We start from the raw sequence: 16,082 nt of genomic DNA, 5'->3' as shown, positions 1-16,082 counted from the left end.
CAAACTTCTAGTTATAAATAAATAAGTCCTGGGGATGTAATATACAGTATGGTGTTTATAGTCAACAATACTGTATTGCATATTTCAGAGTTGCAAAGAGAGTAGATCTTAAAAGTTCTCATCACAAGAAACAAAATGTGTAACTATATGGGGTGATGACGGTGAGCAGACTTATTTCGGTGATCGTAGCAAATCATGTTGTATACCCGAAACTAATGCAATGTTGTAAGTCGATTATACCTCAAAAAAAAAAAATAGCACACCTTTGGAGGTTGTTGTTTTTTTGTTTTGTTTTGTTTTTACATATGTAATAAGGCTGTAACCCTTATTTCTCTTCCATTTAGCTATGGCAATACAAGCAATATACTCCGTTTTTTTGGAAAACTCTTCACACATAAATGTGCCGACCTGAACAGGATGTTTGTTATTTCGTACTTTCTCAGTGATGACACGATTTCAGTGTTTGAGCCGATAGAGAAGAATTCAGGTAGGAGGCTTAGCTCTTAGAGCAATTTTCTGAGAACAAGTAACTGTCTCTTCATTTTGAGTTAGGGCGCGTGGTCTGATTTTACAGCCTAGATGACTAAGATAGTGGCTTTCTTTTCTTTTCTTCTTCTTTTTTTTTTTAACCACCAAAGTTCATTTTACAAAGCTCTCTTACATGGGAACCCAGACATATAAAATGATGAAAGAGGAACAGGAACAGTCTGGTTGGCTCAGGGCTGGGGGACTCTGGATGCCTCCTTTTGGAAGCCATTCCCCTTTCCGCTGTGGCCTCTGAGGTTCCTCTGTGGAATCCAGGGGCTTCAGAACCATGGTCTGTCTACCACCAGTTCCATGCAAAGACAGCAAGACAAAAGGAAATCTCTATTTTTGATAGTACCACTTACAAAATGTTTGCTTAACTCTAAGACAATCCAGATTTTAAAAAATTTGATCTTCAAAGTCTGTCTCCCTCTGGCTTCTCTGTCCGTTGAGGCTCTTGCCAAGGCTGCAGCACCCAGTCCCACAGAATGCGTCCCTGCAGTGTGCTGACGCTATGACATTGCTGAGGCGAGCCATTGATTTTGACTTACCGGATTGTGGAACTCTAGGGCTCTGCTCTTTGTCCCAGCACATTTAAAACTTTTATCTGTGCTGAACACACATTTGGGAAGAAGAATCCGTGGTGTGCTGGTGAATTGACTCTCTGAAAAAAAATTTAAAAGCCCTGATCTATAACACTTGCCAGTCGTCACGGGGCAGATACCTCGACCATAATCCATTTCAAGCAACCAACACTAACAACTGGCTTGCAAAATCCCTAAAACTTTAATAGTCCTCCCTTATGAGCTGCTATGAGCCACTCAGCACACCAATGAGTAAGGAATAATTTGTATAACTAAGTCAGGCTGCATAGTGATTTGGATAATGGATCAAATCCTAAAATACGAAATCAAATAGGAGTAAGTAGGAAGTCATGGTCTTAAAGGTCAAAAAATCAACTCTGGGGGCGCCTACTTGGTAGAGCATGTGACTCTTGATCTCAGGGTCGTGAGTTCAAGCCCCATGTTGGGTGTGGAGCCTACCAAAAAAAAAAATCAACTCTGTACATCTGGAGTGGGGAAGATGATGGCCAAACAGATTGCAGCATTCATAAAACAGGCTGATAGACGTCAGTTACAGGCTTCCTAGTAATGCTAGCAGCCATGATTACCTACTGTCATCCTTAGAAAAACTTCACAAGGTTAAGTTTTATGTTAGTCTAGATCCTCCAGGGGGCAAACTCCAAGATGGGACTGAATATACAAGAGATTTACTAGGGAAAATGCTGGCAAGGGAAACTGTGGAAGGAGCCAGAAGAGGCCAGGAGAGCTGTTAGACTACAGTGCCTGTCTGACTCCTGGGAAGGACAGCAGGAAGGAAGAAAGGAAAGAAAGTCTTAGATTGCAGGGAGGTTCTAAGCAGGTTTCAGCAAGGCTGACGGGGACCCCGAGGGATAGGTCTCAGAGCATGGCCACGGGGGCCTCTGTCAACTACGTTCCCCTCAATAGGTGATCTGAAAGGCACATTTTCACGGCTCCCTACGAATTTGATTCCCGTTTCACCGGTGAGAATTCAGAGGGGTTCCAAGAGATTAAAAAACTCCTCCAGAGCATCCAGCAAGTGACAGAGCCAGGATGGGACTCCAGCTGTGTTTGGCTACAAGGCCCGTATCTTCCCACCACCTCTGGTGTTTGAACGTGGCAGGAGTGTGAGCTCATCTGGCTTCAGGCTGTATTCAGGTGGCTGAAGGTTTTCAGTTCAGGAGCAGCGAGAAGATACTGGAGTTTCATCTTCAGTGCCGCTTGCTGCTTTCCAGCAGCCACACAAAACAAAAACAAAAAGCAAAAATAAGCCCAAATAATCCCTAGAAGAGAGCAGATGAAATGGGTCAGAATTCTGGAAAGTAAGAAATAGGTGGCATCGCTAAAAGAAGCAAAGATATTTAGCCTGTAGGGGGGAAAAAAAAGTTATGGGACTCCCAGAGTTATCTTCAAACAGTTAAGTAAGCTCCTTTCCAGAAGCGGGGCGTCCTACACTTAATCCGCATGTCGGGATAAATACAAGACATCCTCTGGGACAATTAGGTGGAAATAAGCTCAAGTGGGGGAATTTTCCACGTACCGTAGAAACGTGGGGTACCGTCCCCACGTTCTCTGAAGCGGGGTATCTTCCTAATGTCCTGGTTCTCGGTATGCCGCTGGGCATATAGCAGGTGCTTACTAAGTGTTTATTTAAGCGTTTGGATTGGGAAGGGAGTAGAGAGAGGAAAGAAAAGGCTGGGATGCCGAACCTCTTTTTTTCCTTTACACATTCACCCAGGAAGTCTGTTGTTCAGGCACTGCCTCATTCTCGCCTCAGGTCAGAGAAGAACAGGCGGTGTGAGGTCACAAGCCAAGCTGTCCGGTCTGTGTTTGAGCACAAACGAGCTCTAAAGGCAGGTTGTACGGTTCTTTAACGAATAAAGGCTACTCATTAACTTCTCTCTTTTTCTCTAGGGATTACTGGCGGGAAGTTCTTGAAAAGAATCCGTGTGAAGAAGCCCGGACAAGAGGTCTTTAAAAGTGAACTATCGGAATATATCAAGGCCGAGGAGCTGTATATCGGAGCCAAAGTGAACGTGAATGGCTACCTGTTTCTTTTGGTCAGTGCCGACGAGTACACCTTAAACTACATGGAAGCGAATTCGCATAAGGTGAGCTGACTGTGTAACTCTCGACTTGCCCCTCGGCGCTCTGCAGCCTGTGTTTTTCTTTCTCTAGGCCTTTTCTTCTTCCCACCGGTCTTCCATTGTGCATTCACGCACGTGGCCATGAATAATGGATCTGCGCGACTTGGCCACACGTCCCGGTCTCCTCTGTTTACACGCTGGGTCCTCCACTGCCCAGCGGCACGGATGCCGGGCACAGGCAGGAGGCAGGCCCCGGGTCGAATCAAGTTTCCTGGGTTTTCTGCTGACGCTGCCAATGTTTTCATAAAGAGATTCCGCGACTATAGGAGAGGAGGAAAATCTGGTGCCGCACACTGTGCCGTCCCCGTTAATTGGCACAGGCCTACACAGAAGGCCAAGAACTGAACAAACAGAAACCCCAAGGGAACCCGATAGTTGCTGGGGTTGCAACTTCCCAGAACAGGAGCTACCTGAGGCCTAAATAAGAATTCAAGGACAAATTGGCAACAGTGAGCTCTGGGAGTTTTTTTTTCCGTTTGAAACAAGGTGGTAGCTGGGTGCTGTTGCTAAAAGTACGGAGTATGGCCGTGCTGTTCTGTAAAAAATAATGTATTGATGAAATCTTGATTTCAAGTGTGGACTGGTTTGGTGTGCAAACGTGTACTTGAGAGACATTGCCTAATATTGAAAAATCTACCCAGAAGCAATTTATTTTATTTATTTTATTTTATTTTTAAAAATTTTATTTACTTGAGAGAGAGCAAGAGAGAAAGAGCACACGAGAGCACGGTCGGGGGCGGGGGGGACAGAGGCAGAGGGAGAAGCAGGATCCCTGCTGAGCAGAGAGCCTGATGCAGGGTTTGATCCCAGGACCCCGGGATCATGACCTGAACTGAAGGCAGACGCTTCACTGACTAAGCCACCCAGGCGCCCCTAGAAACAATTTATTTTAAAAGTCTGCCTGTAAGGGGGCACCTTGGTGGTTTAGTCGGTTGGGCATCTGCCTTTGGCTAGGGTCATGACCCCAGGGTCCTGGGATGAAACCCTGTGTTGGGAATCCCTACTCAACAGGGAGTCTGCTTCTCCTTCTCCCTCTGCCCCTCCCCCTGTTGATGCTCTCTCTCTCTCAAATAAATTTTAAAAAATCGTTAAAAAAAAGTTTGCCAGTAAGTAATAATGTTTATGTGCCAATTATATCTATATCTGTAACTTTTTTCTATATGTCTATACACACACAGTACCAATTCTGTCTCATTTACATATAAAATGTTCAGGGGTAAGTTGCTAAGATCAGTCTCTCTGTGTATATCCCATCATCCTTGTCTGTTTGGGTCTTCTGAGCCCCAGGTGCCAAGGCTGAATTAGACAAGCAAGGGACGTACCAGGGGAAACATGAAGGATAAACGGGGAAGGAGCAGGAGCAGGTGGGGAACCTGAGATTCAGGTCTGACCCCTGAGAAAGGAGAGGGAAGGAAGAAGGTTGGGGCGTGAAAGGCCTCAGGACACAGTGCAGCTCTGAGAAGGTGTCAGCCAGGCCGATGGGGAGCCCGAGAGCAAGGGCTGCCCATAGAAGTGCCATGTCAGGCAGCAGTGGCCCAGCTTTGGTGCCCCTGTTGCACTGTCATCGGGAGGAAAACAGCCTGGGCAGAGTATGGCTGGAAAGTACGGCCGGTGACGGCTGTCAGCTCTTCTCTGCGGTCTCTCTGGATGGAAGGCCCACGCAACGCCCTCCAGGGCCGCCACTCCGTTTCTCCATTTGCAGGGTTAGGACATTGACTTATCATAAAACTGTGACCTGGTAGGCCTTCAAAAGCACTGAATTCAGGCGAAGAGGCTCAATAATTGGGCAGTTATATTTCTGGAGACCAGTAGGCTCGGCTGGGAAACATGGCTCCACACTTCCTGGCTGAGAGGCCTTCCACATGTATTTTCCCTGAGCTCCACTGTCTCCTCTTTACCCAGTGACTGAGAGAATTACTACACAGAGGAGATGCTGTCATGCATGTGAAGTGCTTCGGTTTGTGTGGCCCATAGCAAGCCCAGTCAGGGTACAATTTACGATAGCTATTGTGAATTGGGACTCGGTTTTCAAACACAGAGCGAACCTATATGTTAACATACGTGTGTGTGTGTATATATGTATACATACACACATATGTATTATATGTACATATATACATATATGTGTGTATCATATATACATATATGTATCCTATATACATATTGTATATATGTATATTATATATGTGTATATATTAACATACAACTTGAGTGTGTGTGTATGTATATGTGTGTGTGTGTGTGTATATATATATATATATATATATTTGTAAGATATAAAGGGCTTTTCTCCTTTCAGAAAAGTAAAAGCAGGGTAGGACATTATCTGGTATCAGCATCCCAATAAAAACTGTGTTTTTTTAAAACTACCCTTAATAAGGACTTTCAAAGTAGAGAAAGATTAATATACTCTTTTTTTTTTTTTTTTTTTTTTTTAGCAAGGGAGTTACATAGGGAGAGGGAGAAAGAGAATCTTAACCAGGCTCCATGCCCTGCACTGGGCACGGAGCCCGACACAGGCTCCATCTCACCACCCTGACATCATGACCTGAGCCAAAATCAAGAGTCGGCCACCTAACTGACTGAGCCACCCAGGTGCCCCAAGATTAATATACTCTTTAATATCTTTGCAAGAGAGCTCATAGATCCAATCATGGAAATAGATGAAAGGCGATGCGGAAAGGTGGGGCAGATGGCGGGTGGGCTGCAAGAGGTCCCAAACCCCCTGGTGGAAAGGAGAGACCTTTATATGAAATTAACATCAATGTTTTTAATCTTCATACTTAGTCTTCTCATTTTTTTTTTTTTTTAGCGCTTAGCTATAATTATTTACAAGCTTAGGCTTTACTGGATTGAGTAAGAAGTATTTTTACAGAGTCAAAAACCTAATTGCAGGGTAGGAGATGGCGAATGGGGGCTGCCAGAGAGCGAACGTCAGGGGATTACAGTGCGTGTGGCCCTCTGACGCCCAGCCACGCTCTGCTCAGTGCATCGTCTGATGGCCAGTAGTCCCAGGGAGCCCACTCTTAAGATCTACTTATCCAATTGTGAATCCCCATTCTCTCCATTAGCGTCTCCCAGCATATTGGGCCAATGTCCAAGGGTTCAGGGGAGAAGGTTGAGGGATTGTTTTCTGATTCCTGTGGCCTGCTGTCCCATAAGCTCATTTCTCGCAGATCTAGGCCTGTGCTGATGTCCCTCATTGTCCTAAAACTGCAACCGTAGAGATTTAATTCTAGTCGCGTCTTCTCTGTGTCGGTCTCTATGGAAAGTCATGCCCAGTTACCTTTAGGTTTAGAGCATGAAGTCTCTTTGCGGGCTGTCAGAAAGATTGGGCTCCCTACGTCTCAGGCATGTTTTAATATCCTTCCTTTCCTTCCCCCTCTCCAGTTTCCCATGAGCAGCATTGAACTTATCCTAGAAAAGCTGAAAGAAGAAGAATCAAAATCCAGAGAGATCAGGCTGGTATTTATAGCGGCTGACTGTAAGCACAGGAAGATGGTGGATTATAATACATTCAGGTAAGCCAGATGCTGCCAGCAAGAATCTGTTTTCCCTTCAAGATTGTACAAAGAGCAAAAAACAATTTCTTCCCTGGTGCTGCCTAACTAATTTACTACGTGCTTTTTATTAGGACTTGACATTTCTTTGTGTTCGTACTACTTTGTGATCAAGTTTGGCCCGCTTCTAGTCAAGTTTATACATTTGCATATAAAAGAAGCTTATAGGCAAGAACAGAGAGACAAAAGCACAGAAAGTTCTGTTGTCTTGTGAATCATGGTATTGAAGGCTCCGGGGGAATGCCGGGAAGAGTGCATCCGGGTGAGAATGGCAGAAAAAAATGCAGCTAAGGTCACCCCTCTGAAATCTGGGGAACAAAGGAGGGACAGCTCCCTAGGAATGTGATCCAGTTGGAAAAGACAGTGGAAACTTCCCTGATGATCAGAGAAGAGGTGATAGGTATGCGTCCATAGGTGTGCTCGCACACATCTGTGTGTTTTGAAAAACAAAAAGAAATTGAGGGGAAAATAGATGACAGTAGTTAGAACTATCATAAAAAATCACGAGCAATAAAGGTTTTCTCTAAGGTAGAGCTGAATTCTGGGACTGTCCAGTGGCTGACCTGGGCAAATTGCCAAACAGTGGAAACACAGAGAAATTCAAATTCAGGATCTAGTACAATGGTGAGACTTCTTAGGCTGAAAACAAAGTGAATGGCGTGTTCAGGAGAATGTAAATTAAATCATGGATGGGAGTACAAAGGGGACTTTCTCTTTAGGCTGAGAATTCTGGCTCCTGAAAACAGAAGTGGCCAAAAGCTGTATAGGAAACTTGCTGCAGTCAAGATGTGGGCTGACCAGTGAGGAAGTGAGTTCAGGAGAGGGTGGCCGGGGGCGGGGGTGCAGGGGAGGGATGGGAAGGATGTGGGGGGGGGGGATCTTTCCAACTTTGTGTCTGGAGTTGCCTATTCCATCCATACCTGGTGACTGAGGACACCATCAGGCCCAAAGTGTCCCCAAAACTCATTTGTTGTCTTAACAAAGCTCTTTTGTATCTCCAGAATGTTCTTTTGAGAGAAGCAGTCAGGACATATTTTTATTGTTTAGAATTGCCAACCTTCTGGGATCAATAAGAATTTATAGCTCTTTGTTATTGTTCATAGTCGTACACATGTTCTTGGCCTTTTGAAAAATAAAGGGAGATGGAGGAAAGAGCAAAGACACTTGCCCAGGCCAGGGACTAAGGGAAACCCGCAGGGGAGGAAACAAATTTCCATCAGAAATGAGGGAGTGGTTTCGATTTTGTTATTTTGTGTCCTTTTACAAAAGCATCCACTCTCCCAACACTCTAGCAAAGTCTGTTGGAAACACTTTAGTGAGTTTGTGGGACTTTCTGGGAGGCACTTAGGCCCCGGGCAGGAGATCCAAGGAGGAAAAGTTGCTCAGCAGAGGGAGGCCTGACCCCAACCGTGGGTGGAAGAAAGGGCCGCCAGGCTGTGTGATGGAGGACAGCCTCAAGGCATTGCGTGCTCAGAAAGACCCAACTCCTGCCCCCCCCACCCCCCCATCTTGAGGCCCTCTCCTGGCCAGGAATTCCTTAAGATGGAAACCAGATCAGGTCATGCCCGGCCTGCAGAACCCTTCTGTGGCTTGCCATCGTCCTTACAGTAAGATCCAGACATTTCGGGGCAGCCGGCTGAGCCCCGAGTGATGTGACTCTGTTTGTGTTTCCAGTATTAATCATGTCTTGTTCCCCAGCCTTGTCCTCTGGCCTCGCTGGCTGCCACTCAATTTCTCCAACGAACATGTCAAGCTCTTTTCTGCCTCCAAGCCTCTGCACACGCCTTTCCCTCTGCTTAGAATGCCCACACCCCAGGCCTTTACAGGGCAAATTCTAAGGCTCATCCTCAATGGCACTTCCCCCGAGGGGCTTGCTTTCTGCTGCTCCTTCCTAAAGTAGATCACTCCCTATTACTCTTAGCCTTTTGTTGCTCTTTTTCAGAGCACTTCCTGCAATTGCAGGTACCTGATTTAGGTAGTGGTTACTTGGTGTGTGTGCGCCTGTGTGTCTTCTCCCTGTTAGAACAGGAACTTCCTGAGGGCCAGGGACCTCCATGGTCCTGCTCATGGCCCTATGCCCGGCACCTAGCGCTGGGCTCAGTGAATGTCTTAGTTCCCCAATGGAAGGACCAACTGCTAGAATTATTCTCTGGGGGGGGGTTCTAGTTTGAAGGTGGTGGCGTTGTCTCCACATGAGAATGTGGATCAGGAGTCAGGACACCCTGGTCTACATGACACGTTGGGGTCAGGCACTGCGCCTTGTGTCCTTGGCCCACAGCTGTGGGTCCCTGGCTCATGATCTTTACCTTTCTCTCTTGCTCCTTACCCCTTTCCTGGGCCAAGGCAAAGGCGCTACAGCGCCGGTGGCCATCACACCATAACAGATTTACTTCCGGGTGCTCTCCCTAGCTCCCGGTTTCCTTTCCTTTATTTACGTGTGTACGTAGAGGTGTGTATTCTGGCTCTTCTCACCAGAACGTAACCTCTTTGAGAGCAGGGACCCTCCCTTTCTTGTTTACTCCTTTAGCCTGCCCACTTGTTACAGTGCCTGACAGACAGTAGGGTCTTAAATTCATTGAACGGCTACATCTCATCCACCCCTCACTGCTTTGACTATGACCTGACAGCTGATTTCTGCATATTCGTTCCTCAAGCTCAGACCTTTCTTCTGAGCTGTATAGATCTGGAAAGACAAATGCCTCCGGGACATCTCCCTCTTGGATGTCCCTTAAGCATCCCCAAGTCATTTTCTCTAAGTTGACCTCCTTTTCTTCTCCCATAAAGTTGTACCTGGGGACCCTATCTTGGTAAAGGCCACCATACTTGGCCCCAGAACCCAGGGCCAGGACCTGCCTTCTCTCTCCCTTCTCCTCTGTCTTGACCTTCCCTGCCTACCCCCTTGAAACCGCACTTCTTAAACTACCTCTCTCCGTCCCCGGCTTTGCTGTTGGGTTCACCTTTTCATCACCATTCACTTGGACTCTCTTGAGAACTACGCCTCTAAATCTCCTTTTCCGTCCTCCCCAGTTTTGCTAGAGAGACCTTCCTAAAATCGGATGATGTCCTTCCTCTCCTCTAAACCCTGCATCCTCATTGTGTCCAGAGCCAGTCCCAGCCTCTCAGTGTTTTCCTGTGAGTTTGGTCGTGGTCTGACCCTTGCCCACCCCCCTCCCCTTATTTCCATCTTACTAGAAGAAGACTTTTGTAGAAGTCCCCATTGATCGAGCCCTTACTCTGGGTGAGACAAAGTGTTAAATGCAGTTTGTCTACTATCCACGGGTAGCCTCTTTTGAGTTGTTTACTCGCCAGACCCCACAACTGGCTCCGGCCAAGTACCATAAATGTTTGTCAAATCATTTCACGAGCGGCCCTGTTTCTCAGGAACGTTCAGTCACCAAGTCTGCAGCAAACAATTGATTGCCTTGCCCTGGGGAAGGACCTCTGTCTCTGACTGGAGGGGAGTCAGGGAGAGCTAGGCCTGACTCTCAGTAGCCAAGCGACTTGGGCAACTCAGTCCGCCTACCTGCACCTCACTCTCGCCCATGTCATGGTCCCTATGGCCCTTCCCAGGCACTGACATTCTGAAGCCCTTCAAATGTCGGTTTCTAAATACGCTTGTAAAATGTTCCCCTTTGCAAATGTGTGCGTTGCAGGAGTAGGCAGGCAGAGACAGGACTGAGGTGTAGGCCTCCAGGCTTCACCTCTGTGGCCCTGAGTCTCTCCCCTACTTACACACCTGGCACTGTCAGCGCACACCTGGGGACTCAGAGCCTCGACCTGCTACTGGGGCAGCGGTCCAAGCCCCAGGCATTTCCTTTCCCTTCTTTTCAGAGATTTGTGCCTCTCACAGGGAAACCTTGGGAGAGGGAGGTAATCAACCCCGTCTGCAGAAAATGCGACACCTGATAACAGATGAATGGATTCATGCGTGGGCCTTCTTGAGATAATCGCCTCATAAATGACCTGAAGGAATGCGGGGACAGGTGGAAACAGGAGGCAGGCTGGGGAGGAAATGTTTCTCTTCTGCTTCGTGGGGGTCACTAGTTCTGTCTTTCAACGGTCTGTCAGGTTGGCCGATGGGACTCGCAGATTGTGATGCAGGAGGGTACAGAGAGCCTTTCTCAGAGCCTCGGAGAGCTCTTGGGCAGATCTCAGCAGGGAGCCAGACAGAGACTAGGCTTGGCAGGGCCAGTGTTTTGCACAGTTGGGAACATGGCAGGGCAAGGCTTTCCCTGTGGGCCCTGGATTCTGCACCATAGGCTACAGCAGCAGCAAGGGCCCCGTGCCAAGGAAGATGTGGTCAGTCCCTCCCTGGCCACCTCCCCAAGCATTGGAGATGACACCTACCGCAGGTAGCCTGTGCATATTTTGGTTTTCTGCGTGCTCACCTTTTCTCCCCATGTGGGCTGAGCTCCCAGAGGACAAGGCCCATGCCCAGTTCACCCTTGTGTCTTTCCCAGCTACCTCCTGGACCCAGTGTCTCAGGCCTCAAAGCACATAGGAAGTTACTACACGATTCTTCCATAGACCCCCATCATCAATTGCAGGGTCAGGAGATTTCCTGTGAACACCCTTGCAGTAGATGCCTTCTAAGATTTAGAGTCTCGAGAAAGTTTGTTCTCTTGTGAAATTAAAATTCTTCCTGAGCGAGGTAGTACGGTATAAATAAGATCTGATTTTGGACTTGCTGACCTGAACCCAAATCTCAACTCTTAGCGCTTGTCAGCTTGGCCACCGTGAGTAGGTTGCCAGTGTTTTCACCTGTAAAATGGGGATAATACCCCCTATATAGAGCAGTTGTGATGAATAAATCTGTTAATGTATAGAAAGTTCTTATTGTAGCACATTGTGGTGCATAGTGGACGCTAGAAAATGAAAGCCCTTTATCCCAAAAATAGTAATAGGAATCTATGTCTTATTTTCGCTATTTCAGTTACGTTATAGATTTATCTATGACGAGGTCATTGAAAACATTGTTTAGAGGCACCTGGGTGGCACAGTCAGTTAAGCGTCTGACTCTTGGTTTCAGCTCAGGTCACGATCTCAGGGTTGTGAGATTGAGCCCCACGTCAGGCTCCGCACTCAGCATGGAGTCTGCTTGAGATTTTCTCTCCCTCTCCCTCTGCCCTTCCCGCTCGTGCTCTCTATTTCTCTCTCCCTCTCAAATAAATAAATAAATCTTTTTAAAAAATTCTTTAATAAATGAGGTTGGAAGAAACTCTTAAAAACCTTGGAGGCCATGAAGGTGGAAAATAAACATCATCATTTGTGGACTGAGGTTGGGAAACATTGTTATAATCCACCCCATTACTGTCCTTTACTTCAAGGAAGAAGAATATAAATTTACTGCTTAGAACATTGTAATGATCTCATCCTGATTTATCTTAGACAATTAACTCTCCCTTTATGTGGTTTTGCTCTATCTTTATTCGAACAGCTCAGTGTGTGGTGTTACGGGTGTTTTTGTTTAAGTCTAACATCTTTTAAGTCTATGAATCTGTATGAACAAAAGCAAAAACTAAGATATATTCCAAAAGCACTCAAACATCTATTCTCATCACGAACCAAATAGACACTCTGACAGTGTTCATAGCTTATCTTTGAGATGGGAGCCTCGGCGTATGTTTTTTGAAAACAGTGTTTTGAACCTTTGTAAAAGCGTTAAATATAAATAACATGATGTCATAGAAAAAACACTGGCCTGGGAATCAAAAAGACCAAGATCTTTGATTTGATTCTGTCACTGCCTGATGGTATTCTTTGTATTGGTGAAGCCTTAGTTTTACAAAGGAGAATCATCTCTGGCTAGCTCAACGGAAAAGGAATTTATTAAAAGGATCCTGGGTGGTTCATAGTATCATTGGGGAGGGCTCGAGAAGTAAGCCTGAAACTAAATTCTAGGAACAGTGCCCAGAACTGGGCCGTAGAACTTGTCTGATGGGAAAATGGCCTCTGTTACCACCGCACCACCCATGACTCAACGCTCCATTTACACTGCTTCCAAGAACTCCATCTTACCACGGCCATCACCACCACCACTTCTGGTGTGCTCGCATCCTGTGCCGCCACTGAAAACTGGATCCCTCTGACACCAAACATGGTCTACACCTCGCTGGTTTCCGTTAACCCCTCCCAAGTCAAAGTCTTCTACAAGCTTCCCTGATCGGCAGAGCCTGGGTCACTGGCATTTTTCTAACTGCAAGGGAAGCTGGGTCCTGCAGGTTGAGCTCTGACTTCCATGCTGAGTGATGGGGAGCATAATGTGGGACTTTCCCCCAAAGTAGGAGGAGGATTTAAAAGGTACCCTTTGCATTTGCCATGATCACAAATCCAAGCCAAGATGAGCCAAACAGAGAACATAAAATATGGACCTTAGGGACTAAACTCCTTGTCTGTAACCAAACCAAGCAAAACATTGGCATAGTCCTAGCACTTTGTAAATACTGTTCTGACCCACCAAACAGCTCAACAAAATACAGAGCCCTTGCCTGTTGTCTGCTACTCTTGCGATCCCTGACACACCTTTCTGAGTTTAAATTGCCTTAAGTGTAGGTATCGGATTAGCTTCAGTGAAGTTTCGAGATTGGAAGCTAGCAGTTGTATTTAGTTTGGCTTTTGTTTAATGTTTTTTAAAGTTAGGAGTTTGAACAAAACTCTATAAACCTAGTGCCTCTTGAAAAATAGAAACTGAGCCTACATTTCCTCATAGCACCAGTCAACTGGGGGAGAGTGGTAACTGTCCTCTTCAGATATAGCCTGTTCTCTGCGTTTCTTCCCAGTCTCTCCAACTCCTTATTGTCTTACACCTTGTCCCATTTATCTTATTGGTGTACCCTAGTAGGTGCTTGACTATATAACCCTTGGGTTAGATCACTATAAGGTCCCTTCCAACCATAAAGTTCCATTATTTTGTTACCCTAGGTATAGTAGAAATAGGCATTTAGGAATCACTGTATAAATAGCCCAAAGTAGAACTGAAGACTGATTTTTTTTTTTTAAGAGAGAGAAAACACAACAGTAGGGTGTGGAGGCAGCAGGGGAAGAGGGAGAGAGAGAATCTTAAGCAGGCTCCACATTCAGCACAGAGCCCAATGTGGGGCTCGATCTCATGACCCTGAGAGCATGACCTGAGTCAAAATGAAGAGTCAGACACTTAACCAACTGAGCCACCCAGGCGCCCCAGAGCACTGAAGACTGGTTTTTAAATTAGAACCCGGATATGATTGTGTACCTAAAAATCGAAAAGACTAAGTTTAAAAATGGTTAGAACTATTAAGAGTATTCAGGAAAGTAACTGAACACAAGAAGATTGCACAAAAAGCAGTAGTTTGACTTTGTACCAGTAATAACCAGTTAGGAAATATTATGCAAGGAGGAATACTATTTGCTATTGCAACAAAAATTATGAAATACTTGGGAATAAATACTGAATAAGAATGAGTAAGACTAAAATGAATACAATTTCAAAGCTTTATCGTATCTCGGAATGGGAAGACATTGTTATAAAAAATTCTAATGTGTGCAAATTAATCTGTCGATTTGAAGTAGTTCCAATCAGAATTACAATGTGGGTTTTTGTTGTTATTGTTAGATTTGGTATTGTTTTGCAGGGTTAGGGGAGAGACATTGGCTCATTGATTACGAAGTCCCTCAGGAAAATTAAAGGATTGAGAAAATGTTGAAAAAATAGAATATTAATGTCTAGATACTAGACTTTATATAATTTGTAGGTATTTGAAAACATAATGTACTATAGTAGAGGAATAAACCCAAATATCAGCAAAATACAGTATGGAGTCCATAAAAGCTCCATTCTTATGGGTTCTATTGTAAGATATGGAGACCTTTTCAAATCAGTGGAGACAGAATGGATTATTAATAAAGGTTTTAGTGACAGTTGATCGGGAAACATTTAATACATTTTTATTTTGTGGTAGGGCACACTTCAAAAACAGTGACGCGGAAGTTGGCTATATTGACCACAGGAACATTTTTCTGTTTCTCTATAGCAAAATATGCAGAAAGCAAACTTAAAAGATGAGGGACAGACTGAGAGAAAATATTTGCAACTAGTATAAGAACCAAGGAATTAACATTAAGGATTTATGAAAATCTCCCATAAAATCAGCACACAAAAACGGGTTAAGGACAGGAATAGACACTTCACAGAAGGAATACAAATAGCCTTTAAACCCACGGAAAGATGACCAGTTATGGTGCAAGCTGAAGCAACAATGAGATATAATCGCCACCTATTATACTGGCATTGTTTTTAAAGAATAATATAACTGACTCCAAGTGAGCATGTAGGATAACTGTTACTCTCATTTTCTCTTGACAGAGGAGTTTAAATTGGCTCAGCACTTTGGAGGACAGTTGGCAGTGTCTGGCTAGCATTTAGAACCTTTTACCTGATAATTACACTCTCAGAAGTTTTTTATCCAGAAAAAATTTCACAAGTGCATCGTAATAGAGCTGTGTGTGTGTGTGGGGGGTGCACGCGCATGCATGCAATATTTATGGTAGCAAACTTCGTAATAGCAAAGATTCGGAAAAATCAAATGCCCCACGATAGGGTAATAGTTTGATACATTCTCCCCCATTAATTTAAGACAGTACTGTTGGGCCATCAGAAAGAATGAGGTAGACCAAATATGCGTACCTGAAGAAATAGTGTATCAGTGAAGAATGGCTAAGTAATGCCGCAGTAACAACCAATCCCCCCAAATCTCAGGGAATTAAATCAACAAAGGTTTATTTCTTGCTCACCCTATATACCCACTGTGGTTGTTGGGAGAACTGTGTTCAGAGTAGTCACTCAGGGACTGAGGTTAACAAAGCAGCCACCACCTTCCATGTTGCTGATCACTGTGCCAGAGAGAGAACTTTGGAGGGTCCAGCCCAACAGATTCTCAGCTGGGCAGAAATACATATCATTTGTGCTCTCAATGCAGTGACCAGTACCCTACCCATGTATTCAGAAGAAAGAGAGAAACCAGATATTGGTGAACACTAATGGCTACCTTGTGCTGTTTTCTAGAGAAAGCAAAATTCAGAAGTCTGTTTAGTACGATCCTGTTTATGAAAATATTGAAAGGTAATGTGTACATGTATATTTATATAAATATTTCAAGGATTGTATATCCTTTGAAGGAATCCTAGCAGGCTATACACCAAGCAGTTTAAAATAGAGCATGCGTCATTCTTTGATACATATCTTTTTTTTTAAACAATGAGCAATTTAAAAAAATTAAAAAGAAAACAACAAA

The 16,082-nt window shown here is 44.9% G+C and overlaps 1 protein-coding gene across 1 annotated transcript in view; it reads left to right on the top strand.

Moving 5' to 3' along the window:
* Positions 1 to 16,082, top strand: part of EFHC2 (EF-hand domain containing 2) — a 185,325-nt gene that overhangs the window by 103,105 nt on the left and 66,138 nt on the right. The window contains exons 9-11 of the mRNA XM_026513339.4: positions 345 to 487; positions 3,021 to 3,217; positions 6,644 to 6,774. Of these exons, the coding sequence (XP_026369124.2) occupies positions 345 to 487; positions 3,021 to 3,217; positions 6,644 to 6,774 (471 nt within the window). The remainder of the gene's footprint in view (positions 1 to 344; positions 488 to 3,020; positions 3,218 to 6,643; positions 6,775 to 16,082) is intronic.

The sequence above is a fragment of the Ursus arctos genome, chromosome X (genome assembly GCF_023065955.2).
Source record: "Ursus arctos isolate Adak ecotype North America chromosome X, UrsArc2.0, whole genome shotgun sequence".
NCBI classification, from domain to species: Eukaryota; Metazoa; Chordata; class Mammalia; order Carnivora; family Ursidae; genus Ursus; species Ursus arctos.
The sequence above is the reverse complement of the archived record's forward strand: the minus strand, read 5'-3'. Positions and strand labels throughout refer to the sequence as shown.